The sequence below is a fragment of the Ambystoma mexicanum genome, chromosome 2p (assembly GCF_040938575.1).
Source record: "Ambystoma mexicanum isolate Mex_15411 chromosome 2p, UKY_AmexF1_1, whole genome shotgun sequence".
In the NCBI taxonomy this organism is placed as follows: domain Eukaryota; kingdom Metazoa; phylum Chordata; class Amphibia; order Caudata; family Ambystomatidae; genus Ambystoma; species Ambystoma mexicanum.
This window is the reverse complement of record NC_090923.1, coordinates 629,724,691-629,751,021: the sequence shown is the minus strand read 5'-3', so window position 1 is coordinate 629,751,021 and position 26,331 is coordinate 629,724,691. Positions and strand designations below refer to the sequence as shown.

At 50.3% G+C, this 26,331-nt stretch overlaps 1 protein-coding gene across 1 annotated transcript in view; it reads left to right on the top strand.

Annotated features, from left to right (window-relative positions):
* UBA7 (ubiquitin like modifier activating enzyme 7) overlaps positions 1 to 26,331 on the top strand; it is a 1,701,784-nt gene that overhangs the window by 1,028,782 nt on the left and 646,671 nt on the right. Inside the window, exon 22 of the mRNA XM_069644160.1 lies at positions 8,606 to 8,797. Coding sequence (XP_069500261.1) covers positions 8,606 to 8,797 — 192 coding nt within the window. The remainder of the gene's footprint in view (positions 1 to 8,605; positions 8,798 to 26,331) is intronic.

Below are 26,331 nucleotides of genomic sequence, written 5' to 3'. Positions count from 1 at the left end.
GTGGTGGTGTGCCGCACATCTGTAGTGGCTGGTAATGTGGCCAGAGGTGCAGAACTGCCGGCAGCATCCTCCTGTGTGGTGGCAGTGGCTACTGTACTTGCCGATGCAGATTGGCTGGCCTGTTGTGCAGTATCACTGTCACTTGAAACGGCTGTGGGGACACAAAGGGCATGCAATTAGTGTTGTTGTGGTAGCAGATGGGTGCATAACATGCGTCATTAATATTGTACATTGAATAGTGTTAGTCACATGCATCTGATTGCTGGTGTCTGCTTTCAGTGATATTGGTTGCCATACGGATCATGATGGGTCCTTTGGCCCACACATGCACTGCCTGGGGGGGGGGGGTTGTTAATGGGTCCTTTGGCCCACACATGCACTGCCTGGGGGGGGGTTGTTAATGGGTCCTTTGGCCCAGTACTCACAACTGCATATTTACATGTGGCATTCATGTTTGGGCACTTACCGGCATCTGCAGGTGGGCTCACTCCTGCCTCAGCCTGCCCGATCCCATGGATTCCCTCTAGGTGGAGGACGCTGCTGCAACGCTCCTCCCATGCTTGCAGCCTCAGTGGGGAAGGGGGTCCTCCGCCTGTCCCACTGCTGCGTTGGCGGTGCGTGGAAATGAGGTTGCGTACCCTCAGCCTCAGGTCGTCCCAACGCTTGTGGCAGTCCTTCACGCTCCTCACTGCCACGCCCACGGCGGTGCACTTGCGTGCAGCTTCGGCCCACACCTCCTTCCTCCGCTGCTGTGTGGCACGCCGTTGGTCGGCGCTGAACAGCATCTCAGCATTGTCCACAATGTGCTCCACCAAGACGGTTAGCTCCGCCTCGCTGAAGCGCTGTTTGCGCTGCCTCTGAGCAGGAATCCTGGCAGACATGCTGGTGGTCCCTTTTGGCTTCTCAGAGTTAGGATTGTGCTTGTGCTGGCTCTGGATGGCAATGGATTGTGCTTTTATATGATGGCCGCCTCTCTGTTTCCTGTTTTGGCGATCATGGTATTTCCGGTTCCGTGTCTGTGGTGGCGGAGGCGGAAACGGGTTTAGCGCCACTTGTGGCTTCGTTATTTCCATTTCCGTGGGGTTTTCCGTGACGGCGGTAACAACGTTTCCGAGTCCGTGTGGTGCGCGCGACCGACAGCGTGTAATCGGACGGTTTTTCCGCAACCTTGCGGACACGGAAACGTTTTTACCGCCGTCACGGATTTTGCACGGTCCCGGACTGGCAGGTTGTAATGAGGCCCTGGAAGGATAAGAAGATGGGTATACAGATTACAAGAATTTGACTTTACAGTAACATACATTCCGGGAGTGAGAAACTATGCAGCAGATTGTTTATCAAGGATGTGAAACAATGTGGACACCAGTGATGATGATAAAGAACAGGAAATGATTTGTGAAATATATGACTCTTCATTATCTAAACAAGAGTGGTGTGAAGAGATGCCAAAAGATTCTAGAACGATGGTCATTGTCAAGAGTCTAGTAGAAGGATTAAACAGAGATAAAATGAAAGAATCAGGAATTGAAGGTTACTGGAATGTGAGGGATGCACTATATGTTCAAGATGGCTGTTTTATGAGAGCAGATAAATTGGTGCCACCTGAAGGAATCAGGGAGAAGGTGATACATCTTGGACATGCGGGTCACCAAGGAATTGTAAAGACTAAACACAGAATAAGGAATACATATTGGTGGACGACTTGTGAGACGCAAATTAAAAGAAGCGTCAGGAATTGTATCCTTTGTACCAACTGTGACAAATTGTCCTTGAGTGAGAGATATCCGATGGCTCTTACAGATATACCTGAGCAATCATGGAAGAAAATAGCTGTTGATGTACTAGGACCTGTCCGGAGTGGGGGATGTCTGATCTATTGTATTGTGGCTATTGATGTATTGACTAGATGGGCAGAGCTGACAATGACCCCGCATGTAACAACCAAGAGAGTGATTGATTTTCTGGAAGAGTTGTGTGGTCGTGAGGGTTACCCTGAAGAAATATTGATCGATAATGGTTCGCAATACAGGTCGCAGGAAATTGAAAAGTACCATAAAGAAAACCAGTGCCATATATCATCCCCAAACGAATGGCACTGTGGAGAGGTACAATGGAGTAATTAAGGAAGCCATTAGGTGGACGTGGTCCAACGGGAGAGATTGGAAGGAGGTTGTGAGGAGGACGATTGTTGGATGGGAGATGTGATTGGTATGGAAGTGGAGCTTGATGCTGTGAAGTGCAACACCAGGAAGAGGCAACTAAGCCACAAGTCACTGCAAGATAACAGGCATTTTATTTTAAAGAAGCCAAGGTTCCTCTGGTGGGATGTTGGGTTAGGATCAAATTACCAGTTGTGCTGAGGGAGGATGGGTGTCAGTGGTCCAAACCAATTGAAGTTGTGCAAGTGTTCAAGCATGCTGTGAGAACTTAGGATGTAGAGTGTGGAACAAAGAAAGTGATGATTCTGACAAGAGATTGTGAAGGAAACAGTGGGAGGAAGGTTGAGAAGGTGAATAGAGAAGTTCGGAGCTGACTTTCCTTGTCAGAATATACCGATATTTCACCAGCAACATTGAGGTTTGGGAGAAGCTACTGAAGATCAAGATACCTGGATGACTATCCCAAGGCATAAAAATCAGGAAGAGATGTTCATGTGAAGGAAGTGGGATGTGTAGTTTTGTGCGGAATGCTGGAAGACGATTTGGAAATGGAATGGAGGGAGCGAGAGAGAGCGAGAGAAGGACAGTAGGAGAGAGGTCGGCGGACACAGAGAGCCAGCATTCATATCCCCTTTATGTTCATTGCTTAGTTACTATTACATATGTTAAATAAAGTTTATTTCGTAATCCCAACCGTGTGTCAGCTGATACTTCATGGTGTTGCCTAACCAAAATAGGACCAATTCCATAACTGCCTGGACTCCGAGAGAGAAGACAAGGAACTGGACCAAGTTTGCAATGTGTATCCAAATGGACTGTGAGTACTTGAGCAATCCTGCCCCGACCGTTCATGCAAGCTAATGACATCTGATCTCAAATATAGCATGTTTTTCCCAATCTCCTCTTACTTTACACTCTGAGAGAAGGCTTAAACTTTGAGCCCATGCATGTAAGAGTGAACTGACAGAATATTATCTAAACATGTGCTGTACCACGTGTTTAGATGAAATAAACGAGCAGACTTCAGTTAATTTAAATGCATTGCACATTGATTTGTTGTTCTCCATCAGATGGACACATTGCAGCATTATTAAAATTGCGTTCATGTCTTGTAACAATGTGATACTGTATTTTTCCACAAACAGTTGCTCAACTATCTATTTTATTTTTATATGTGTACAGGTAAGCTTACCTGAAAATGAGTATTATTCTATTAAACAAATTGGGTTCATATTTTCTATGACGTAATCTTACATAAGGTAAAAGAGCTCAAGTTAAGCACACTCTGCTCTTACAACTTGCGTAGATAGGTCCCTCCTCCCCCCACCTAATTCATTACAGCTCAAACAGATGGGCCCACACTAAGTGGTAAGAAGGAAGGTGGCAGAGAAAGTGAAACCGCTGACAAAATGATCCCCCAGCTGTAGAAAGAGAAAAGAACACATTGAGTGAGGGGTTTGGTGGAGACCCCTTGCCCAACTCCCCATGTATTAGAATACTCACCTAGGGAAGAGTGGTGAAAGGAGGTAACCCTAAGCGCTCTCACTGTCCAATCATTCACCTGAGTCCATATGCAAGAAAAGAGGCCCAAATGCACAAGGCTTGACAAAAACAAAAATTAGCAATGGCCTAACACGCGGGCACATGGATACTAGAAAATGGTACAGGTATGTACTTGTGTGTTGTAAGAGAACAAATCCAAAGTTGTGATGCAGGATGCATCCAGCAAACAAGTCAACAGTCCAATCTTTTAGGCGACAGACAAGTAGATACTGTTAGAAAACATGTATGGAATGAGTCCACCCGGTCAGGTAGAGGAGGCTGGTAGTTGTGAAGACCAGAAGACGAGAATAACACCCAGAAGGAGGTTCAACGGGTGATCAGTGCAAAAACAGAAGCGACCACGTCAGCAGTCAGACACCCAGCCAAAGTGAACACAACACCAAATGATGAAAGGGGAAATGGTGGAAAGGGGACAGGGGTTCAGATTAGGTACGCCAGGATGAGTATTAAGTCTTCCCAAGCGTGAGTATAACTCGGTATAAACGAGATCCAATTAGGTCTAGAAAGAAGGACTTCCAGCAATTCAATGAGTCTGCTCCTAGCTAGTACCAACTGTAAGAATATTCACAAGGGACCAGCGGGAATGTGCAGGCTAAACGGGCACACCAACACGCAGAGATATGAGTCATCTCACCAGTAGACCTTGAAGAGCATCGCCCTCCGGCACCTGAAACCTATATGCTACATGGCCATCCTGCTGGGGACGCCAGTTCACTTCTGCATCACGTGGTACACTACACGCATTCCATAAGGTACGACATGATGCACTATACGTCCCCTTATGCTGTAGCCCGCCGGGAAGGATAGTCCTGGTGTTCCTTCTGCTGCCACGGAATGGACCAGGAACGTCAATGGGGCCATCACAAATACTGTGCTGGCACGATGCTGACAGTAATCTCCACACCCCAGGTTACCAGCTCAGCAAGACCAGCTCAGGCTTTCATCCTTCTGAGGTGGTTACATTATTACCAAATCTGACTTGGTAATAATTCTATACAGATTTGTTCGATCTGAAGTGAGGTGTGGTGATATAGCTGCAGGCGCTCTGTGCTTCCTCCGCGGCGTGGTGCATGGAATCAGAGGCTTGGTGTTTTGGGAGAACAGAGGACGAGAGATGAGAGGGAAGGTGCGCTGATCCCGCCGCTTGCGTGCGGGCCCTTTCTTCCTCCACTCTCTGAACTTCACAAATAAAAGGGGGGTTCATCCATACCTCTGGCTCATTTTAAGTTCTTTCTTTCTGGCATCCCCTTCATCATTAAGATGGACCATAAACCCCTGGTCCATGCCCTATTAGGGGGGGGGGATATTTCTAGCTCTCCCAAGACTGACAGGTGGACATTGGACCTACAAGAGTTTAACTTCAAAATGACCAATAGTGCAGGCCCAAAAAACATTGCAGCGGATTGCCTATCATGTCTCCACCTCAAAGCAGACACCTTTGTGGAGGAAGATGATTCGTTGGCTGCCATCGCACCTGTGACCATGGAAGAGACCACTGATCGACCCACATGTCAGTGAGAAAGCACCCAGGATCTCGAACTACAAGAGGTTCCTTAACTCAGTCCGGCCTGCAGGGATAAGTGACCAATTCCACTAGATTCACAATCATGGACCGCTGATGATATGCTGTACCGGGGGGATAATTCCTCCCAAGGGCATACACCCCATCATTCTGGAAATAGCTCATAAAGAACACCTTGGCAGGGGCGTGCGCAAGGGCAGAGTGCGAGAGTGGTGCTGGTGGCCAGGAATGGACTCTGAGGTGCAGGCACCGGTCCAGCACTGCCTGCCTATCATGCACAGAGATTTAAAATCCCACATAAGCATGGAGCCTCCTTTAGCAACCAGTCCATATTCCCATACCTCCATGCGTGAAAGTAGTATTGAACACCATAGGCCTGTTGACAGCAATGACCCCAGAGTGCAGGTTCATAATTGTACTGATGGATTACCACTCGAAGTGTTTGTAGCGTGGTCGGAAGTTACAACCTTGGACAATATATGTCAAAAAGAGGGGTTGTCCCCTATTTGCTTAACTGACATTGGGGTCCAGTTTGGGCCTAACATTGTCTTGGATTTTGCAGAAAGGGCTGGAGGGCACCATGAGGGCACATCGCTGTATTGCCCCAGGCAGAATGTCCTGGTGGAAAGATTCAATAGGGTTATAAAAAGGGACCCTTCAACTTGCCGGTCTTGAACCTAACCTGATGAAAGACATACAAGTACAGTCCACACTCAAGCAATGGCATCACACCATTCACTGCCTGTATGTGAACTTGATCCATAGTGGGTGGGGTTTAAAACCCTGTGAGTGTTGAAAAACGTGAACTTAGAAGGAGAGCTGAGCCGTGTCAGGTAAGTCTCCGGAGGATAGCTCCGGGGCAACGTGCTCGCCTTGGAAGCAAGACTACACGGAGCAGCACAGGTTCGATCCCCGGGTCCGCGCTTAGAAACCTCTGGGTATTAAGCGCGTTATAAATAACCTATCATATCATATCACTGGTTTGAAGAGCGGAAGCCTGTGTGTACTGAAAACCCCAGGATAGGAGGCATGGGGGATTCCCATCTTTCTCCAAGCAAAAGATGGTGCAAGGTTCTTAGCATGGCGGTCATCCTGGAGTGGCGGCAGCAAGTGGAGCCAGCAGCTGGTCAGATGCCTGTGTGTACTGAAAACCCCAGGATAGGAGGCATGGGGGATTCCCATCTTTCTCCAAGCAAAAGATGGTGCAAGGTTCTTAGCATGGCGGTCATCCTGGAGTGGCGGCAGCAAGTGGAGCCAGCAGCTGGTCAGATGCCTGTGTGTACTGAAAACCCCAGGATAGGAGGCATGGGGGATTCCCATCTTTCTCCAAGCAAAAGATGGTGCAAGGTTCTTAGCATGGCGGTCATCCTGGAGTGGCGGCAGCAAGTGGAGCCAGCAGCTGGTCAGATGGCTGTGTGTACTGAAAACCCCAGGATAGGAGGCATGGGGGATTCCCATCTTTCTCCAAGCAAAAGATGGTGCAAGGTTCTTAGCATGGCGGTCATCCTGGAGTGGCGGCAGCAAGTGGAGCCAGCATCTGGTCAGATGCCTGTGTGTACTGAAAACCCCAGGATAGGAGGCATGGGTGATTCCCATCTTTCTCCAAGCAAAAGATGGTGCAAGGTTCTTAGCATGGCGGTCATCCTGGAGTGGCGGCAGCAAGTGGAGCCAGCAGCTGGTCAGATGCCATGCGTGAAGTGGGGCAAAGCAATGGCTCTTTTGTAGTAAATTCGGAGACGATGAGTGATACCAATGAGCCAATGTCAGCTGCTGCCCACAAGAGTAAGGGTGGCCCCCGACTGCCGTTTCTGTTGGGTCTAGCTCTCAAGACGACGACATGGGACTCCCCCTGGCCCCCCTCAAAATGGCATCTGAACTCTCGCCAATAGTGCAATCACAGGAAGGGACACCTCACACGGAGGATCACACAGATGCCCAAGCAACCTAAGTGCAACAATGCCTATATTCCTGGGGGTCCCCTCAAGACCGCCTTACCGCTTACTCCATCTGCCGGCAGAGATTAAAGACTTTGCGATGGGATGGCTTACATAAAGGAGGAAGGGATGTGCTGAGGTGAAAGGGGTGCGGGCGCTCCATGCTCGCGTTGTGATGTGGTGCGCGGAATCCTAATCGGGATTCCACGCAGGGTGGTTGAGGAGATGAGAGTGATGGTGATCATGTCGTCTCCCCCCACAACCCCCCCCCCACGCTGTGAGCTTCCGGAATAAGGCACCATTCCACTATACCTTAGGCTCGGCCTACTCACTGCATGAGTGCTTTGGGAAAATACTATATAAATTACAGATTATTATTGTGCTAATGAACAAAGGGGTAGAGAGAAGTTACTCTAGGTGGACCTGAAGTACTGAGTTGGCAGATCCAAGGGACTCATGCCAAGCTTTAATGTTTCACCCATCTCACATTTCTTCAACCTAGAAGCTAAGGCTTGCTTGGAGTATGAAGTCATTGCTGCCCTTGGTCTGTCGACAGTTTCACTAAGATCGAATGTGGAGGTGTGCAGCATTAAGGGGTGTATGCCGCTACGGCATTCGGTTCATCTTCCTTGGTATAATACACAGTGGACAAGAGAGAAGAGTGTTTTAAAGGGGTAGAATGTCTGTGAATAACTATTGCAATTGGCCAGTTAAGCACCCCCAGCCCCCAAAGTGGGTCTGCTACCCGTAGTGTTTGAAGAACATGGGCTGCTTAATATGGTCGTGCTTGTCCAGTGTAAGTCCGCCTGCTTCCAGGTGTTCCCTCGTTGTCTTGGCTATGGCTAAAAGCGCGTATTCTTGTGACGTCACTCGCAATTGCTAGCATGTGTGTTCCTACCATCGTGACATGCCAGTACTTAATTCCTGCTGCAAGAACTAATGTATTTTCCCTTTTTCTCTGTTTCCTCTCACCCCATCCTCTTTCTTCTTTTTTTTATTTGCCCTCTCTCTTCCCACCTCCTCCTGTCATCTTCTCTTTATCTTCGTTCTTCTCTCCATCATTCCTTTTTATTTCTCCTACTCGGCTCCTTTACTCTCACTTCCCGCTCCTCTTCATCTCGCCTCCCTCCTCTCCCTTCCTTCCCTGTGTTGCTCTTTCTCCATCCCTCAATTCTCTTCCCCTTCGCCCATCCCCCTCCGCTAAATACCCTGCTATTCTACCTACCCTTCCCATACCCAACTTCCTACATTCTGCTTTTCCCATGTCTCCAACTTTCCCTCACCTTTCCTTTATTTTCCCCACCGTTTCTCCTCTCTCCGCTCCCTTTCCAATCTTTCATCCTGCTTTTTCTGCTGAACCACCATTGACATGCTTCCCCTCTCCCTTCCTCTGTGGTTCCTCCCACCTGCTCATACTTCCACTGCAGAGTAAGCTGATTGCCGGCAAGATCATCCCGGCCATTGCCACCACCACCTCAGTGGTTGCCGGCCTGGTGTGCCTGGAGCTCTACAAATTAGTGCTGGGACTTCCGAGCATCAGCTCATACCGGAACAGCTCCCTAGACTTGGCGCAGGTCATATTTGCCTTCTTCGAGCCGCTGCGCGCCCGCCCCAAAAAGGTAAGCGCCTCCTGAACTGGCACCACTACATAACATAAAAGCCTTCTGCCAACTCTAGCCAGTGCTCAACGAACAGGTAGGCCTGCTCTACAAGCACCTCCAAACCACCACAGATTTGAAAAAAAACAATAAAGTTTAAAAAAAATGTAAAAAACGTTTTAAAAATAAAGTACCTTCTGCAATCTCAGAAGGGAGGCCACAAAAAGATAAGCAAGTTAGTTGCCACAAACCAATTGCAATCATGTATCCATATATTAGCATCTGCAACTTCTCAGATTTTGAAGATTTATCAAGGCTTGTTCTAGGTTGGGGGCAGACAGGGTGGCCTCCTAGCTGCTGCCATCAGTGGGAAGCCAGATTACTTTTTAAAATTAAAATAATTGCTGCTCCCGCTCAATGGGCAGCAAAGTGTGACATCCCCTAGGCGGAAAAGGGTCTTGCAGTGGCCTTTGCATTACAGTACGTATGGCAAGTAGGCAACGGTCCGGCAACATAATACATGCGTGTACTAAAGTCTACGCCGGCCAATGGGTCATTAGATCTTGGCCTTTTCATGGTCAAATAAAGCGAGCCATAGGCTCCATCCACCCCACAATCCCACGCACATCCTACAATGAAATCTCCTTTAATCAGCACCTCATGCAATGTATCAGCACCCCCTGATACCGCACTGCAGAAGCACTCATCCTGTAGTGAGATGACGTCATCCGCAGCTATTACCTTCACGTTGTTGCCCTTTATGAATGTCCTTATATTTATTTATTGCTGGCTGCTTTCCTCTACTTGAATACATGTTTGTTTAATTTGTTGCACAATCTTTTGTTTTTTAATCATGAATAGCAAACTGTTCAAAGGTACTGTTTACATTGGAAAAATGATGTTTATAAAAGTGGACATAAAAAATGTTTTGGGAGCATCTCTGTAACTCATGACAGTAACACGTTGTGTAAATATAATTGGTTAGTTATAACGGGCTTAATACCCAGAGGTTTCTAAGCACAGACCCGGGGATCAGGGGATCGAACCTGTGGTGCACCTGTCGTCTTGTGCCCAAGGCGAGCGTGTTGCCCCTGAGCTATCCTCCCGTGACTAGTGAGCGTTCAGGTGTTCTCAACCGATGTTAAAAATGTCTCTTAGCCATTTCGCTAAAATGTAGCCAGTAGGCAAGGACCTGCTCCCACCTTTCTGCAGATTGAATAAACCTATTAGTGACGCCAGGTGTCAGTCCGCCTGCATTACACATGATTCTAATGCCATTGCTAACATCACAACTTGCGAACCCCTTGCCTGTGTTTGGTGAAGCAGAGCGGCGTAAGTTTTCTTCTCCTCTCTTGCAATCCTCTGCACCAGCGCAGGTCCTCGCTACCGTTTCCTCCTCACTGTCTTACCACCTAAAAGGTGTCCATCCAACTGCACAGGCCACTCAACCATGATGTGCATTTGATCTTGAAAGGTTTTAATATGAACTGTAACATTTTTCAGGGCCTCTTCTAATATTTCATGAAACACCATTACCTGGGCGTCGTCTAAGAAGTGAACTCCTGCTGCCAGACTTTCCCAATGTGCCGCAGGGGCAATTAGGCTTCAAGGTCTGTGTTTGGTTGAAATAGTTGCGGGCCTGGTAGTTTATGTGGTAAAATTAATTGTGTGCATTTCCATATTGATGTGATAAGTTATAAGGTAGACATGGTCCATGCTAACGTGTCTCTGTCTAAATTCTAAAGACGTAGATCGCCCTAACTTGATAACTGTGAAACACCTTTCGGCGATGCAATAAGTACAGATGGTGTTACTTTTGAAAATGGTGTATTAACTGCAGTCCCAAGAAAAATGATCTGGCAAAAGAATTAGGTACCCTTGATGCCTCGTTTCCTCCCACAACTCAGTCACATTTGCCCAGTAAGAATACTCACTCTTCACTGAAGAAGTCTCTGCTGTGTGTTTCTGGGATTCAGTTCCCTTTTCCAGTAGGTTTGTGCTTTTTTTCAGGAGCTTGCTAGACTTATCTCTGCATTTATTATTATTATTTTATTTATACCGCAATGCCGCGCACAGAGAGAACCCCGGCGGCATAGGGGTGCCAACAATACATACAACACACAACAGAGAGCATCCACGGGCGGTGGAGAATGAGAAGCGAGGGTCATGGAAGGCACAAGATTAGGTCGTTGGCATGAGTTTACTCAAATAGATAGGCTTTCAGCCTGCTCTTAAAGAGTTGCAGATTAGTGCAGGACCTCAGGTCTAGAGGAAGGCAATTCCATACCCGTGTGGCAGCATGATGAAAAGATCTATGCTCCACATAAGACAAATCCGCTCTTGGTGTTTCTAGCAAGCCAGTGTTGTTAGATCTCAGCACTCTACACGCCAATAGGTGCGAGATATGGCTGGCCAGATACTTGGGGGCTTGCCCTGAGAGACAATTGTGCGTAATGCACAACATGTGGTAGATAATGCGGCTGCGAATGGGGAGCTAATGTAATGCTCTCCTAGCCGTTGTGACGTGATCTCTCCTTTGCACACCTGCCACGATGCGCACTGCGTTGTTCTGAATCACCTGCAACCGGGTCATGTCTTGTTTGGAGATTCCTAGCAGTAGGCTAGAGCAGAAGTCTATTTTAGCATTATGTTGGTCTTAAGCTCCAGAAGCGTGTATTCTGCACTGTGAGCTTTTCTGAAACCAGATTGTCTAGGTCCCAAGATGTCATGTGTGGCCAAGTAGGCTTCGATGATGAGCTACTTTATCCAAGATCTTCAATAGATAAGGTACATTCATAATGGGGCGATAGCTGCCCGCTATGCCAGGGTCAAGGAAGGTCTTTTTTATAAGTGGAGAGATCCATGCTTGTTTCATAATGCTTGGGACAGTATTTTCCCTGAAAGATGCATTCACAAATTTTGTTATCAAGGGCACCAAATGTTCAGCACAGGCTTTAACAGTGATAGACGGTCAGACATCACCCTTACAGTTGGTAGGCTTGAGTGTGCCCATGACCTCGGACAAGTACTGCTCCGATATAGGCTTGAAGGCAAACTCTGGAAACGATTTGGGAGATGCCTGTTCTGCAGTGTCCTTCACGTCCACCAAAAATTCCTTATTTTTGCAGCGGATGCTTTCCTGTGTCTTTTCCAATTTGTCCAAGAGTGCCTCCTGAATATCATTACACCATTTGGCGTTTTTAACCACATGACTAAGCGGAGAGCATGGCATTTCCAGCTCTTTGAGGATACTAAAAAGCTCCTTCAAGCTGGAAGCTGCTCCGGAAATGCAAAGTTTATAGTAGTTTCTTTTTGCACAGATAATGGATGATTTATAGTCCTTAGCCACCTGCAGATAGAGGAGTTTATCCTCATTGGACTTGTTTTCAACCCATTGTTTGAGTGCCGTGCGTACGTTATTCCTGAGAGCCAGAATCTCTGCAGTGTACAATGTTTTGTCGGGTTGCTTCATGAATACGCGTGACTTCACTGGCGCTAAACTTTCCACAGCTGTTTCCAGGGTCTTATAATAGACATTGGATAATTCCTTGGCTGAGTTCAGGTTGGACAAGTTAGTTGTCATGGGCGTGATAAAGGGGGCGATGGCTGCCGGGGTGAGTTGGCAGGTATTTCTAAATGCAACCCTACGACCCTCTAGGGATTTTCACGACCGGAGAAATGGCCATATACCCGTCCAGGAGATGATGATCCAACTATAGACATTGGGTATTATGTACATCTTCAATACAGATATTTTGTGATAAAACACAATCCAGGGTTTTACCTATTTCATGGGTGTATGACGTGATATGCTGGTCAAACCCAAGGTCGAGTAGCATGGACTTCATCAGCATAGCAGGCGTATCCGAATGATTAAAATATCCAGAATTAAAGTCCCCTAGGATCAATGTTCTGGTGTTGGGCTTTAAAATGGGGGTTAAGAGATCACAAAAATGTGTCACAAAGTCCTCAGTGCTGTGGGGTGGTCTGTACACGATAACAACATTAATCGTGGTTTTCGGATTAACTTGAAATTTAGCCCACATTATTTTGCAATTTGGGTTCTGGGGGGGTCTCAATTTTATGCATATTCAAGACTTGATTGTAAATTAATCCTACCCCACCACCCCTGGCGTTCAACCAGTCATTCCTAAGGATATTATATCCATCGGGAACCGCCATAATGAGGGACGGGCCAGCTGCATCATGCAACCATGACGGTGTGATCGCTCAGAGATCTATCTGTTGATCAATAATATAGTCTGCGACCTCTGTGGGATGCCTAATCAATGACCTAGTGTTAAGAAGCATACATTTCACCTTACCCCTGACTATACTCTTTTTGGTTTCTCTGCATGGCAGGTCCAGTGTGCAGTGTATAGAGGGCATGTATGTGTCGGCTTGGCATGTCCCTGGTAACCCTTGAACCATGCCCTGTGTATCCTGGGTTCTTTGGGCAGAGTAGGTAGTGTGGGTAGGCCCCAGGCTAATAGAGATAGGCTCCTCTTTTGCCTCTGGGTTAAAGCGCCTATCATTCCTGTATATGCTAGGATGCTGTGTCTGTGTGCTGTTTGGGGGACTAGTGATGTTAGGCTCCTCCCCAGCCTTACAGTCCACTCCTTCCCGGTCTGCCAACTCTCCCTACCAATGGGCCTTAAAAGCAACCTCATGGGGCGGGCTGGAGGGGACAGATTTGGATGTTTTTTTTAAAAAAAACCTTTCTTTATTGGCAAGAAGTAGTAGCCGGCACATTACAGGTTACAACAACAACACACATTTCATATTTGAAGCATGAATGATAAAGCACAGGTTCTACAGAAGGTCACATAGGATCCTAAAAGCAGGTTGATTACAATAGAGCCATTTATCGTGTAGTATGATCAATCCCCTGATCTGGAGATGGGGAGATGACAGAAGCTCCAAGTCAACCCTTCGGTTCAAATATCTACAAAACTCAGTCCATAAGTTTTTAGGTCGAGCATTACTAGGCAACAAGTTAATGTAGTCTTCCTCACAAGATTGTGTCCAGGTAAGGGCTCTCAGCCACATTTCCAGGGAAGGGGGGGATCTGCGCTTCCAACATTGCAGGATGCATTTCTTGGCCACAATCGCCGCCACATTCAGAAACTTGACCTCTCGTTTCGCCTCCGCCCCCTCCCATAGCCCAAACAGAAGAGACAGGGGGCCAGGGTCAACACAGAACCCAACCATCTCGGAGAGGGCCCCAAGCACCGCATCCCAGAATGGGGCCAATGCCCCACAAGACCAGAACATGTGAGCGTGGTCCGCATCTTTGGATCTACATCTCTGACAGGGGTGGGACTGGTCCCGGGCAAATTTCCCAATCGCGTAGGGAGTGTAGTACAGGCGATTGAGTAGCTTGTATTGAACACATCTAACTCTGGAATTAAGAGAAAACTTGCGTGTATGCATGCACATTTTGGTCCACATATCATCCGTGATGTCTAATCCCAGATCTCGGCTCCAAGCATCCCGAACAGTGTGGGGAAGTTCTACAGCTCGCGCCCTCAACATTTTATTCAGGGAGGACACAATACCCTTACCACCAGCGGAATTGGCAATGTAGCAGATCTCAGGGGACTCCGGGGGTTCGTCCGGATACGAAGGCCACATGTCTTGGACTGCCGCCCTGAGTCGGAAGTATTGCAGCAGCTCCAGTGAGGATTTGGAGTGCCCTGGGTTCCACGTATCTGGGGTGATGAATTTCCCATCGGGGAACAGGTCGGAGAGGGACCTGTATCCCAGGTCCGACCAGTGACGCATAAGGAGCTTATCTTGTGTGGGGGTGAGGCCAGGGAATGACCAGAGGGGAAGCCATTTGTAATACGGGGGGGAGCCAGAACCAGGCCTCAGAACCTGCTGCCACGCCCTGATAGTGGAGGCCACTGGGTCAGCAGGGGCCTCCGAGCAATACGAGTGAAAAAGAATCAAGGACATGACATTCACCTCCCCGGTCGCCAGGATTTCAAGCTTGACATGCGGGGGTGGGGGGGTCCTGGTGATGGTACCAGTATTTAGCATGCTGAGCCTGAGCGGCTATCCAATACTGGGTGAGATCAGGTGCACTGAAGCCACCCCTCTCATAAGGTAGGGTCATATGTTGCCCCCTTCTACGCACAGCACCGGAATGCCATAGAAAGCGGGCGCACCCCGCGTGCAGGTCCGCAAAGTACTGTTTCCCGGGCCAAAGTGGGACGTTTGCAAATATGTATAGGAGCTTCGGAACAACAATCATTTTTATTAGGGACAGTCTCCCTGATAGTGAGAGGGGGAGGTTCCGCCATCTTTCCATCTTGGCCTCAGCATATTGCGCGGCAGCCCCATAGTTATCAGATAATAAGGAGGATTTTGAGAGGGACACCTGGACCCCCAGGTATTTGATGCCCTCCGGCGCCCACTTGAGAGGAAATTCGCACGCAGGTTGGGAAGTTGCGGGCGTAAGGGGAAAGATTTCTGATTTAGTGTAATTTATGGTGAAGCCTGAGAATGTGCCAATTTTGATAATTTCACGCATGATCGGGTCGAGGTGGACTGAAGGGTCTGTAATGTAAAGAAGCACGTCATCGGCGTATAGTGATATAATTTCGGGGGTGTCCCGCAGATGAATCCCCTTGCGCACGTGGTTGTGTCGTACACTATCCGCCATGGGCTCGATGGCCATCGCGAACAACAGGGGAGAAAACGGGCACCCCTGCCGCGTCCCTCTATGGAGGGAGAAGGAAGCCGACAGGTGAGAGTTAACCAGGACCCTGGCCACGGGGTTAGTATATAGCAGTTTAATGCAGGACAGCTTGTATGGGCCGATCCCCATCTTCTCCAGCACCGCCCACAGATATTGCCACGAGACCATGTTGAACGCTTTTTGGGCATCACGGCCACAGCGTTGGCTTGGGGGTCGATTCTAGAGATGACATTAAACAGTCGCCGAATGTTTAAGGCAGTGGATCGGGCAGGCACAAAACCACTCTGGTCTGGGTGAATCAGATATTTCATGATGGAGAGGAACCTATTTGCTTTAATTTTGGCAAAGATTTTGGTATCGGTGTTGATGAGGGACAGAGGTCTATAGGAGCCACATTCGTCAAGAGGCTTAGCCGGCTTGGGGAGCACGGGAGGGTAGTACGACGCAGCGACTCCTCCCAAACCTTGTGAAGCAGTGGAGCAAGGAGGGCAACATGTTCCTGATAGAACTCGGCGGTTAGGCCGTCTGGACCGGGGGCTTTACCTTTAGGGAGGGCCGAAACGACAGCGGTGATCTCCTCAAGGGTGAAGGGTGCGTCTAGTTGTTCTTTAGTGGCTAGAGATATAAGGGACATAGGAATGCGGTCTAGGAGGTCGTCCAGATCCTGCGGGCTGTGCTCTGGTTGCTGGGCATAAAGGGTTTCATAAAAATCTGCAAAGGTCTCAAGAATGGGCCGGTCAGACCAATGTCGCACTCCGTCATTGTCAATGATACTATCAATTCGAGCTCTACCTCCCTCGGCCCGGACCAGGCGGGCAAGGGTACGGCCCGGCTTCTCTCCTTCACCATACTTCCGGGCCGCAATGGGTATCTTATCTTGCTGAGGGCAAAGGACTCGAACGCTTCCAGTTCAGTTCTAATCTGTGCAAGCCTGGGTGGAGAGGGGGTGGTCGCGTACTCGCGCTCTAGCTCCTTAAGTCTGGACTCAGAACGGCGCAGAGAGTTTCTAATGTCTTTCAGGACACCAGCCTCCCTAGAGATGCACATGCCCCTGATGAAAACCTTAAAGGCCTCCCATCTCACCCCATCCGTTGTGTCGTGGCGTTTATTATTATCAAAAAACGAGGTGATATCTGCGAGGATATCAGCCTTGAAGACAATATCATGCAGTGCATCTGACTTAAACCGCCAGTTAGAGTGCTAGGGGAGGGCCGGGTGCAGGGCAATGTCCAATGTGATCGGGGAGTGATCGGATAATGTGCGCGGCAGAATCTGTGTGGCAAGTGTTTTGCCCATGAGCCCCGCAGAAAGAAGGAAAAGATCAATGCTGGAATGGCTGTCATGGACAGAGGAGTAAAATATAAACTCTTTCGACATTGGGTGGAGTGCTCTCCAGGCATCTACCAGACTAGCAGTGAGCATGTGTGCATGGAGGCGACGAGCGGCTCTGGATAGTGTTCTGAGTGCAACACCGGATCTGTCCAAGTCGGAGTCTAGGATGAGATTCATGTCCCCACCCCAGATAATGGGAACCCCAACATAACCTAGGAGGATGTCAAGGATGTGGTCAATAAAATCGGGTGCATCGATGCATGGGGCGTATGTGATGACCAGGAGGCATTCTGTATTAGCAAGGAAACAGTGGAGGATCACATATCTACCCCGGTCATCTTTATGGCTGGTGCAAAGGGAGAACTCCAAGGACTTGTGAATCAAGGTGAGAACACCTCTGGACTGTGAGGAGAACACCGTGTAGTATTTGTTGGGGCCCCATGCCGGGGCAAGAGAGGAGGAGAGATGTGCGAGCCTTTGTGAAATTGCTGAGCCCTCTAATATTCCAAGACATTAGCCTATTGGCCATTCAGTAGCACTTTAGGGGGGATCCGAGTAATGTGTGTCATAGTTTGTTGAACAAGTGCCGGCCACCAATACAGTGGCCCGCTGCATCGCGCTAAAAGCTGCCACTGCCTCACCATTTTTGCTGTAAAGCTAGTACCTTCATGCTTCGGTGGCGAGTTACGCAGCGGGACGCACCGGGAAGTGTACCCGGCCCAGGAGAAGGAAAAAGAAGGAAAGTGGGATGGGGGTGGGAGGGTGCGCAAACTGTGGAAAAGGGGGGAGTGGGTGTGGGGCTAGGGGGAGTACTTTCCTCGTTACCTGGTGGGGAAGTTGGCGGCTTCCCACACTGAGGAGGCTCGGAGCAGTGGGAATACTGTATGGTAATGTCCCCATTTCGAGTCTGCTCATTGGCTGGGAGGCCTAAACCACGCCCCTGCTAGGTACTAATATTTTATGCGGTCTTGCAAATTGTCTTATTCTGTGCAATTAAGAAGGTGATGGTACGCCAAACATTCTGGAGGGAGCCTTTTGTCAGAGTGGCTGAAACTGGGAGGCACAGCGTTGCTGCAGCACTGATATTCTCTGGGACATTTCCTCCTGTAAGACACAACACATACTCTTACTAACTTTTTCTAGGGACAACATTATTCAAACACAAAACATGTACTAGGATCACTCAGAAAGAGACAGTACCGGTAAGTGAGCATGAAGATGTCCTGCATCTATCTATCATGCCTCGGAAACTAGTAAAGCCCATGAATTGGTCCCAACTAGGAAAACAATCTTAAATAATGTTTGTAATGTTTCAATCCTGCTGCTGAAGCGATAGCTCAGAAAGTTATGCAAATGCCCACAACATGAGGCCAGCTTGCAGTTCAAAAGTTCAAAGGTCAATACATTCATACCACTAAAGTGTGTAATAACAGCACCTATTATTACAGCTACTGAGAGAGTAGTAGAAATCCAGAATGAAGGACTTTCTCCAGCATGGGGTCTGGCATGGATTCACATGCTCATGAATATTCCCCGTCGTCAGGCTGGGAATCCTCGGTAAAGAAAAAATCAGTTTCAGTTTCGTTTCTGAACTGTCTTTCTACTAGTAACCAATCACTGGTCTCTGGGTCATACTGCCCCCAGCCAATGACGGGCCCTCTACCTAAGCCCCTCCTCTGGCAGCCATCTTCAGATTTTTACCAAATGTTCAAGTGTTTGGAGTCCTTGTGCTTTAGCTCTCGAGCTTTTACTGCCTTTTGCGTTTTTTCGAAGAGTTTACTCTTATATTTTCGGTCAATCGAACCTCAAGCTCCACCGATTCTACTTCCGATGAACCGGGACCCGTGTTCAGAACTTTCTACGCCCCTCAAGGGCATCTTTTCGTCGAGTTTCCACTTCTCGGAGGATTCCAGAAGATCTTTGAGGCCTACCCCACGTGGTCATGGCCCAGGACAAAGGAAGCATGACGCCTGTTGGACCCAAGCTGTTCAGGAGCTGCCCTGGATGCAGGCTACAAGCCCAGGATGCAGGCTACAGAACGTCTTTAAGGAGGATGAGCACTCTCGGTGCCTCTACTGCCTTCATGATGAAAAATTGTGCGTGGAAAAGGACTGTGCGTTTTGTAAGAACATGTCCGAACGGACAATGAGGGACTGTCGTACTCGACTTGCCAACTTGCTGGAAGGGAAGAGCCCAGCAGCAGGTGAGAAGAAGAAGTCTGAGCGGTCTTCTAAGACCTTAGAGGGCGCTCCAGCGACGGGGGGCCAGCAAAAGGCAAAGCACCGTGAGTCCGTGGGCACCGGGAGTGCCGATCGGTCGGGCTCCTCGGCTGCCAGGCAGGGCACATTATCACCAACGCCATCAGCCACGAGCCAACGCTCTGGCTCGGGGAAGAGGAAATCGGAGAACCCGGGTAAGCTTCGGGAGAAGTCCCGGTCGATCCCGACAATGACAGCCGAGGGGGAGCAAGGCGGTGACCCTCCCCCCCAGGTGAAGGCCTCAGGCTCGCCCAAAGTCACGAAGGCCCTGATACACCTGGCTAAGACCTCGATCGAGGGGGTCGTGGCGGCCCTGACGAAGCTTGCGGAGGCTACCCCAGTGGAGACGACCTCTGGGCCTAGAGTTTCCCTGCCACAGCGGAGGGAATCCTCTTTTCAGCCCATCGATAAGACCCCTGTGAAACCCCAGGTGGAGAAAGGGGGGGGCCCGGTGGCCATTACGGACACAGATACCTCCTCTGAAGAAGAGCTGGCTGGCGTCGCAAAGATCCTGAACAAGAAGTTTGAGGAGGTCCGGCCCTACGGGAGGGATCCCGGCGAGGCGGATGAAGAAAGCGACGGCGGTGCCGACGAGGAACCGCGGGCCGTGGAGGGGACGGAGGATCCTACTCCCTAACTGTCACTCCCGTCGCAACCGGTGCCTATGCCACAAGACAACTCAGGAGCAATCCTGATGGCTATTCAGGCCTTGTGTACGGAGATAAGGACAAGGTTACCCTTACCCCCAGCGGACAATCGGGAAGCCTGCCGAGCAAGCGGAGGAGAACTCATACCCCTCCTCTTTTATAGCCTTTGCAGCCTTCACAGCCTTCACCTCCTTCCCCTCTTCTGAGGGATGAGACGGGAACAGAGACAGCGACGACGGGGACGGATGACGACGGTGATGACGATGGAATGGACCTTCCATCACCACCTGCTCGGGCCTCCCCTCCCGACGAAATTGGCTCCTTCCATGCCATGGTCGCCAGGGCATCTGAGCTCTTCCAGCTCTGCCCCGAAGAGCAGAAGAAGGAAGGTTTCCTCTACCAACAGCGGGAGGCCAAGAGGAAGACTGTCCTCTCTGTTCCATTACTGGACGACTTCTGGGATGAGGGGCTGTTGCCCCTGAAGAACCCATCCACGGCTCCTGCTAAGAGGGACCGGCACGAGAAGAAGTTCCGGGTCCCGGACTCCGCCCCCATGTGCCTTAGGGCACAGCCGTCCCCGGATTCGGTCATCTCCGGCGGCCAAGAAGAACGCGGCAGGGGCGACGGCTTCAACCTCAACTTCCCCGCCGGACGGCGAGGGGAAGAAACTGGACGCCATGTGATGACGGGTCATCTCGTCGGCAGCGACGACTTTTAAAGCGGCTAACGCCCTTGTGATTGTGGCTTGCTACGACAGGGAGCTGTGGGTTAAGATTGCTCCCCTGCTGGACTTCCTCCCAGATGACATGAGGGCTGAGGCCCTGGAAATCCTACAGGAAGGTGAGATGGCTTCAGATGACGCCATTACGGTGGCCGCGGACATCGCTGACACCGGCTTTCGCCAGATGGGCAACAGCGTTTGCCTTCGTCGACGCAGCTGGCTCAAGGCAACCGACTTCCGCCAGGACGTGCAGACCAGGGTTCTGGACATGCCCTTCGACGGGAACAACCTGTTCGGCAAGAGAATGGACGAGTCACTGCAGGCCATCAAGGCGGACACAGAGATGGCTCAGGCCTTGGGTGTTCTTCATCAACGATGGCCTTCCTTTCGGAACTCCGGAGGCAAGCAAGGTGCCTCCAAAGGATTTGGCGGCGGTTCCTCGTCATACCGCCAAGCGGCCCGCTCCTCGTCACAGGAAGCCTACAGAGGATGCGGCAAGACAGGAGGATCTTGTCATCGTCGCCAAGGAGGCCATGGACGGCAAGGCCGCGGCCAAGCAGGACTGAACCGGCCGTGGTGTCGGGCCCCCACCCAAGCACCCCGGTGGGAGGCTGCCTGGCGAAATTCATCAGCGCGTGGGAGTTCATCTCCACCAACCGTTGGGTGCTAGATGCCCTGGCCCCTGGGCACACCCTAGAATTTCAGAGAAGGTATCCCCGTATACCACCCGTGGCCAGGAAGGAAAACCACGTCCCACAACTTCTTCTGGAGGTATGAGCGATGCTAAGGAAGTGAGCCATAGAACTTGTCCCAAAAAGGCTCCGGGGCTCCGGAGTGTACTCGCGGTATTTCCTCATCGCTAAGAATACCGGCGGTTGGCGACTCATCCTGTCCAGATGGACACCCTCCAGCATATGGGACATGGGACAGCTGGAGGGAGGCGATTTCCTATCGTCGCTGGACTCGGAGGATGCCTACTTCCACATCCCCATTCTAAATGGACATCGCAAATGCCTACAATTTGTGGTCCTGGTGCGACACTACCAGTTCAAAGCCCTCCCCTTCGGATTGAAGTCGGCGCCCAGGGTATTCACCAAGTGCCTGGCACTAGTGGCGGCACGGCTGCGCCTGCAGGGGATTCACATCTACCCCTACCTGGACGACTGGCTCATCCGAGCAAAGTCAGAGGAGCTCGCCGTCGATCACACAGCAAAGACTGTCCAACTGCTCACGAATCTGGGATTCTTGATCAACTTCGCGAAATTCCACTTGGTACCGTCGCAAGTCGCCCTGTTCCTGGGAGCCAGACTCGACACATTGGCGCGATTGGCCTCACCATCGGAGGAAAGGACAAAGGCCATCTTGGGCAAGGTGCAATGGCTGTCGACCATGGAGGTGGCCAGGGTGAGGTCCATCAAGTCCCTACTTGGCATGATGGCGTCGTGCATCTATCTCATGCACCTATGCAGGCTGTGGATGCGACCACTGCAGGAGTTCCTCGATGCCCGTTAGATGCAAGCGGCGGGCAGTTTCGAGGACAGGATCTCACTCAACAAGACTTTCCACCAAGTGATCCGGTGGTGGGGCACCCGCGCGCATCTGCCGGCAGGCATGGACTTCCAGACCCCGGCACATCAGGAAACGGTGATGACGGACGCTTCCCTGGAGGGATGGGGAGCGCACAACAGAGATCTCCACGCAAGAGGCCTTTGGCTCCCTGGGGAGAGGTCCCTGCACATCAATGTCCTGGAGCTCCGAGCCGTGTTCTGGGTCCTCAGGTTTTTCCTTCCGTCCCTCACGGGCAAGGTGATAAGGATCTTCACCGACAACACCACCACAATGTTTTACATCCGAAAGCAGGGGGGCACCAGATCCCCAGACCTATCCAAGGAAGCACAGGGTCTTTGGCACTGGGCCGTCGCCCAGGGGATGTTTCTGGTGCCCTTCCATCTGGCAGGAATAAAGAACACTGTCGCCGACTCAGCAGGGAGCTGCGCTCGTGCCACGAGTGGGAGCTGCGGCAGGATCAAGTGGATCTCCTATTTCGATGATGGGGCAAGCCCTAGATCGACCTATTCGCAATGGCGACGAACGCCAAGTGCCGGATGTTCGCCAGCAAGTTTCCCCAGCCGGGGAACATGGCCGATGTCTTCTCATTCCCCTGGAATGGCCTATTCCTGTATGCGTTCCCGTCGTTGCCATTGCTGCTGCAACTCATCAGTCAACTCAGACGGTCCCGGTGCAGGATGATCCTCGTCGCACCAGCGTGGCCGAGGCAGATTTGGTTCCCGGACATTCTGGACATGTCAGCGCCCCCCCGGTCAAACTGCCGACGGATGTGGATCTTCTCATCAGAGAAGGTGGCGCCATCCTCCACCATGGCCCGGGGTCACTGAACCTGCAGGCATGGCTTCTGCAGCACTAGAGTTCAGAGGGTACCATATCCCAGTGGACTGCAAGGAGGTGCTTGCAAAGGCCAGGGCGTCCTCGACTCTCAGGTGCTATGGACATAAATGGAAGAGGTTCTCTGTCTGGTGCTGTGCACAGAAGTTTAACCCTCTGTGGATTACGGCCCCTCAAGTGCTGCCGTACTTGCTATTGCTGGCCAAGGCTGGGCTGGCGCATGCCTCCATCAAGATCCATCTGGCGGCTATCTCCCGCTGCACCAGAACTCCGGGATGCTCGTCACTATGGTCCCATCGCCTGAGTTCATGAAAAGACTGTTCCGATCGTTCCCACCGGTGAAGGCTGCAGCCCCGGCGTGGGAGCTCAACGTGGTGCTGACCAGGCTCATGGGGCCACCATTCCAGCCGCTGCATTCGGCACCATTGAAGTTCCATTTGTGGAAGACAGCGTTTCTTGTGGCCATCACCTCTGCACGACGAGTGGGAGAGATCCAGGCCCTCTCCTGTAAACCTCCATGCCTGACTTTCCACAAGACGAGGGTGGTGCTGAGGACGCACCCCTCCTTCATGCCCAAGGTGCCGTCGGACTTCCACCTCAACAAGCCCTTGGTGTTACCTGTTTTCTTCCCATCACCTTCGTCGCCGGCTGAGAGAACTTTGCACTCGCTGGATGTAGCTAGAGCGCTGAAGTTCTACGTGGACCGCACAAAGAGCCTATGGAAGACATCACAACTGTTTGTGAACTTTGGACCTGTGAACCAAGGGAAGGCCCTCTCGAAGGCTTCCATTTCCAGATGGCTCTCCAGCTGCATCATGCACTGTCACCGTTTGGCAAACTGACTGTTGCCCGGCCGTCCGAGAGCCCATTCGACCAGAGCAATCGCTGCTACCACAGTGTTCTTGTCTGGTGTCCCCCTGCTGGACATCTGCAGGGCTGCTACGTGGAGGTTGACGCACACCTTCACGAGATTCTACTGCGTCGACCGGGATTCCAGGGAGGAGTCCAGGGTCAGCCAGGCAGTGCTGCGCATCCTGTTCGCCTGAAGGTGGGCCTGGTGAGGAGGTAAGTGTTGCTTAATGTTGAGTTGATGAAATGTTTAATGTTGAGCCTTGCCACCTCCCCTGGTTGTGCATGTGTGTACTGCTATGTATTCTTATATTCATGAGCATGTGAATCCATGCCAGACCCCATGCTGGAGAAGGAACAAGTTACTTACCTGTAACTGTTCTCCAGCATGGGTCTGGCATGGATTCACATGCAAACCCTCCCTCCTACCCCTCTGCGGCTCTTCTCTTGGTCCTACTGCCACTTTCTGTGCTACCAAATCTGAAGATGGGTGCCAGAGGAGGGGCTTAGGTAGAGGGCAGTCATTGGCTGGGGGCAGTATGACCCAGAGACCAGTGATTGTTAACTAGTAGAAAGACAGTTCAGAAACGAAATTGAAACTGATTTTTTCTTTACCGAGGATTCCCAGTCTGACGACGGGGAATATTCATGAGCATGTGAATCCATGCCAGACCCATGCTAGAGAACAACAGTTACAGGTAAGTAACTTGTTCCATATCAGTAGTGTGATGTTATTAGTGTAAGAATCTACAGTACAAAGGCACAATACTGATGTTGATTGAACACAACCGTGTTTCACAAGAATTAAACGACCAGCTCACCAGAACAGTGTTTCTACATTGCTGTTAAGTTCTGGACACTGATTTCACTGTTTAACTCACCCACCGAAGAAAAGGATAGGCCTTTCCTTTTGCCACTCTTCCTGCGGAAGACAGCACACTGAGGTAGGCAAGATGGCAACTTGACATGTTCTCCAAACAGTGGAAAAATGCCCAATATCATGGAAAATTCCTGACTGTTCTGGAACCTGCACAGTGCTCAGATTGAAGATGTCTAGAATCACTGGCAAAGAGCTGGCATCACAGGATGGGGTGTGAGAAGATGCCTATAATCACTATCAAAGAGCTGGCATCACAGCGAGGGGTGGAAGAAGATGTCTAGAATCACTGGCAAAGAACTGGCATCACAGGGTGGGGTGTAGGAAGATGTCTAGAATCACTGGCAAAGAGCTGGCATCACAGGGAGGGTTGTGAGAAGATGTCTAGAATCACTGGCAAAGAGCTGGCATCACAGGGTGGGGTATAAGAAGATGTCTAGAATCACTGGCAAAGAACTGGCATCCCAGGGTGGGGTGTAACAAGATGTCTAGAATCACTGGCAAAGAGCTGGCATCACAGGGTGTGGTGTAACAAGATGTCTAGAATCACTGGCAAAGAGCTGGCATCACAGGGTGGGGTGTAAGAAGATGTCTAGAATCACTGGCAAAGAGCTGGCATCACAGGGTGTGGTGTAACAAGATGTCTAGAATCACTGGCAAAGAGCTGGCATCACAGGGTGTGGTGTAACAAGATGTCTAGAATCACTGGCAAAGAGCTGGCATCACAGGGTGGGGTGTAAGAAGATGTCTAGAATCACTGGCAAAGAGCTGCCATCACAGGGTGTGGTGTAACAAGATGTCTAGAATCACTGGCAAAGAGCTGGCATCACAGGGTGTGGTGTAACAAGATGTATAGAATCACTGGCAAAGAGCTGCCATCACAGGGTGGGGTATAAGAAGATGTCTAGAATCACTGGCAAAGAACTGGCATCCCAGGGTGGGGTGTAACAAGATGTCTAGAATCACTGGCAAAGAGCTGCCATCACAGGGTGGGGTATAAGAAGATGTCTAGAATCACTGGCAAAGAGCTGGCATCACAGGGTGGGGTATAAGAAGATGTCTAGAATCACTGGCAAAGAACTGGCATCCCAGGGCGGGGTGTAACAAGATGTCTAGAATCACTGGCAAAGAGCTGCCATCACAGGGTGGGGTATAAGAAGATGTCTAGAATCACTGACAAAGAGCTGGCATCACACAGAGAATTGGAAGTCGAAGAGTGGAACCACTGGCAAAGAGCTGGCATCCCAGGGAGGAGGGCAAGATTTTCAGATCACCTCCATTCTGCCAACATCCACCTATATAATGATTAACCTAAAACATTTTACATCCTCACCTCGCGTGCTTTCACTATTGCAATCAACACGAATCCCAAATAATACAATGGTGCAACTCCACTCTGACATGGTGGTTCTTATGCCCCTTGGTACCTTGCTGAATCCCACACATCCAACCGACACTGACCCCGACACTCCTGGACATGCATTTGCTCCTGACACCCTGGGAGGCAATGTCCCCAGATTCCATGCCAGTGGCCACACCAAGTCATAACAGTGGCAAGCTAATGAGAACTATACCTTGTGCCCTAGTATAATGCCGAGGTAGGAGTTAAGTCATCCCAGCAGCAGAACAATTCAACACATGTAAGGTGCCCTTCATAGTGCTCGCCGCGCTTCAATTGGGAACTATATGCTACTGCCCATTGTCAATGTCAACAAACAGAATGCATTTTATAGCTCAAACTTAAAGCCTCCCTCCTTCGGCTAAT